General features: G+C 44.5%; 1 protein-coding gene across 1 annotated transcript; it reads right to left on the bottom strand.

Annotated features, from left to right (window-relative positions):
* Window positions 1-710: 710 nt before the first annotated feature.
* LOC105507511 (uncharacterized protein C8orf59 homolog) lies at window positions 711-2,126 on the bottom strand. The gene is made up of 3 exons (XM_011936015.1): window positions 2,056-2,126; window positions 1,551-1,655; window positions 711-934 (listed from the first exon to the last, which is right to left on the bottom strand). Exons 1-3 carry the CDS (start codon window positions 2,124-2,126, stop codon window positions 745-747), a joined length of 366 nt encoding a protein of 121 aa, XP_011791405.1. The 3' UTR covers window positions 711-744.
* Window positions 2,127-2,431: the final 305 nt, after the last annotated feature.

The raw sequence follows: 2,431 nt of genomic DNA, 5'->3' as shown, positions 1-2,431 counted from the left end.
GCCAGGATGGTCTTGATCTCCTGACCTCGTGATCCACCCGTCTCGGCCTCCCAAAGTGCTGGGATTACAGGCTTGAGCCACCGCGCCCGGCCTCTTAATCGATTTTGTAAAGTTTTCCTGGGGACAGTTGCATGCATGGATCTATTTCTGGGCTCTTTATTCTATTCCATTAATCTGTATGTCTCTCCTTTCTCCAATATCACACTGTGTTGACTACTGACTACTGTATTTTTATGTAAAATGTAGAAATCAGGTAGGGTGGGTTCACCAACATTATTCTTCTTTTTCAAAATTGTTTTAACTATTCTAGTTCTTTTGCCCTTTTTTTTTTTTTTTTTTTTTTTTTTTTTTAGGCAGAGTCTCACTCTGTCACCCAAACAGGAGTGCAGTGGTGCTCGGGTCACTGCAGCCTCTGTCTCCCAGGTTCAAGTGATTTATATGTCTCAGTCTCCCAGGTTCAAGTGATTTACATGTCTCAGTCTCCCAGGTAGCTGGGATTACGGGGTGCACCACCACTTTTCGCTAATTTTTTCATTTTTAGTAGAGACAGGGTTTCACCATGTTGGCCAGGCTGGTCTCAAACTCATGAGCTCAAGAAATCCACCATCTTGGCCTCCCAAAATGCTGAGATTACAGGTGTGAGCCACCACGCCTGATCCAATATATATTTTATTTATTTATTGTATAAAACATTTAATTTCTTGGTCTTTGTGGGGAATTAGATGCATCACCACTATATTACAACTAAGCCACTAATTTTGTAGCTTCACCACCATTAACTGGTTTGCTTTCATGACACTGCTGAGGAATCAATTCTTTCTGTAGAGGTTCAAGAGAAAGGCATTTTGAGAAATGTGCAAGTTCCTTTTGTACATTTACAAAAGCTTTATTTACTCTGTTAGCTTTTTCATCATTCATAATGTTTAAGATTAGTGGTGGGCCAGGTGCGGTGGCTCATGCCTGTAATCCCAGCACTTTGGGAGGCTGAGACGGGCGGATCACGAGGTCAGGAGATCGACATCATCCTGGCTAACACAGTGAAACCCCGTCTCTACTAAAAATACAAAAAATTAGCCGGGCGCGGTGGGGGATGCCTGCAGTCCCAGCGACATGGGAGGCTGAGGCAGGAGAATGGCATGAACCCGGGAGGCGGAGCTTACAGTGAGTTGAGATCGTGCCACTGTACTCCAGCCTGGGCAACAGAGTGAGACTCCGTCTCAAAAAAAAAAACAACAAAAAGATTAGTGGTGGTTGGGCATGGTGGCTCACGCCTGTAATCCTAGCACTTTGGGAGGCCAAGGCAAGTGGATCATCTGAGGTCAGGAGTTCAAGACCAGCCTGGCCAACCTGGTGAAACCCCGTCTCTACTAAAAATACAAAAATTAGCCAGGTGTGGTGGCAGGCGCCTGTAATCCCAGCTACTCAGGAGGCTGAGGCAGGAGAATCGCTTGAACCCAGGAGGCAGAAGTTACAGTGAGCTGAGATCGTGCCATTACACTCTAGCCTGGGTGACAAGAGCAAAACTCTGTCTCAAAGAAAGAAAAAAAAAAAGATTAGTGGTAACTGGTTTTGCTTTGTTTTTAGCTTTAAAGTTTTTTTGGCTGGCTATGTAAAATACATTCCTAGATTTCTGCCCTCTTAATCTGTTCTTGGCCCTTGTCAGGAATTCAATACTTGCATGCAGCTTCTTAAGCTCCAGGTGACACCATCTGTTTTTCTGGGTTTTGGTATTTTGTTTTGTTTTGAGATAGAGTCTTGCTCTGTCACCCAGGCTGGAGTACAGTGGCGCTATCTTGGCTCACTACAACCTTTGCCTCCCAGGTTCATGCAATTCTTCTGTCTCGGCCTCCCAAGTAGCTGGGATTACCGCCACACGCCACCACGTCTGGCTAGTTTTTGTATTTTTAGTAGAGATGGGGTTTCACCGTGTTAGCCAGGATGGTCTTGATCTCCTGACCTCGTGATAGGCCTGCCTTGGCCTCGAAAAGTGCTGGGATTACAGGCGTGAGCCACTGCACCTGCCCTGGCCCAATCTCTATTTTTAAATCAGCATACAGACTCCATTTTTCTCTAAGGGACCACCGGCTTACAGGGGCTCCCTGATCAGAATCCACACCAGTGTTCATGATTTATGCAGAGGTGGTTCTAGTATAGGGTGAAGGAAATCAAAATATTTTACCCCAAAATATATTTATTTGACATATTTTGAAATGGTTGCTGCAGGGCCAGCAAACAGACGAGTCCTTGCAAAGCTATTTTTTCTGGGGAAAATTGGCATCTGTAGATAATCTCTACTAATGCAGCTAGGCCTTCCTTTTCTAGAATTTTTCCATATCTAAGAGAGATTAACTGAGTCTGACACCTTGAAAGGTCTGAAAAAAGACCTTTGCCATATGTTCATTGCAGCACTATTCACAATAGCAAACACATG

The sequence above is a fragment of the Colobus angolensis genome, unplaced genomic scaffold, assembly GCF_000951035.1.
Source record: "Colobus angolensis palliatus isolate OR3802 unplaced genomic scaffold, Cang.pa_1.0 Scaffold15, whole genome shotgun sequence".
NCBI classification, from domain to species: Eukaryota; Metazoa; Chordata; class Mammalia; order Primates; family Cercopithecidae; genus Colobus; species Colobus angolensis.
This window is presented reverse-complemented; position numbering and strand designations above follow the sequence as displayed.

Coding starts and splice junctions, on each gene's coding strand:
- LOC105507511 (XM_011936015.1), bottom strand. CDS start 2,126: ATGAACACTGGTGTGGATTCTGATCAGGGAGCCCCTGTAAGCCGGTGG. Junction 1,656..2,055: donor CTTAGAGAAAAATGGAGTCT/GTATGCTGATTT, acceptor ATTCCTGACAAG/GGCCAAGAACAGATTAAGAG. Junction 935..1,550: donor AAACCAGTTACCACTAATCT/TTTTTTTTTTCT, acceptor ACCTGGCCCACC/ACTAATCTTAAACATTATGA.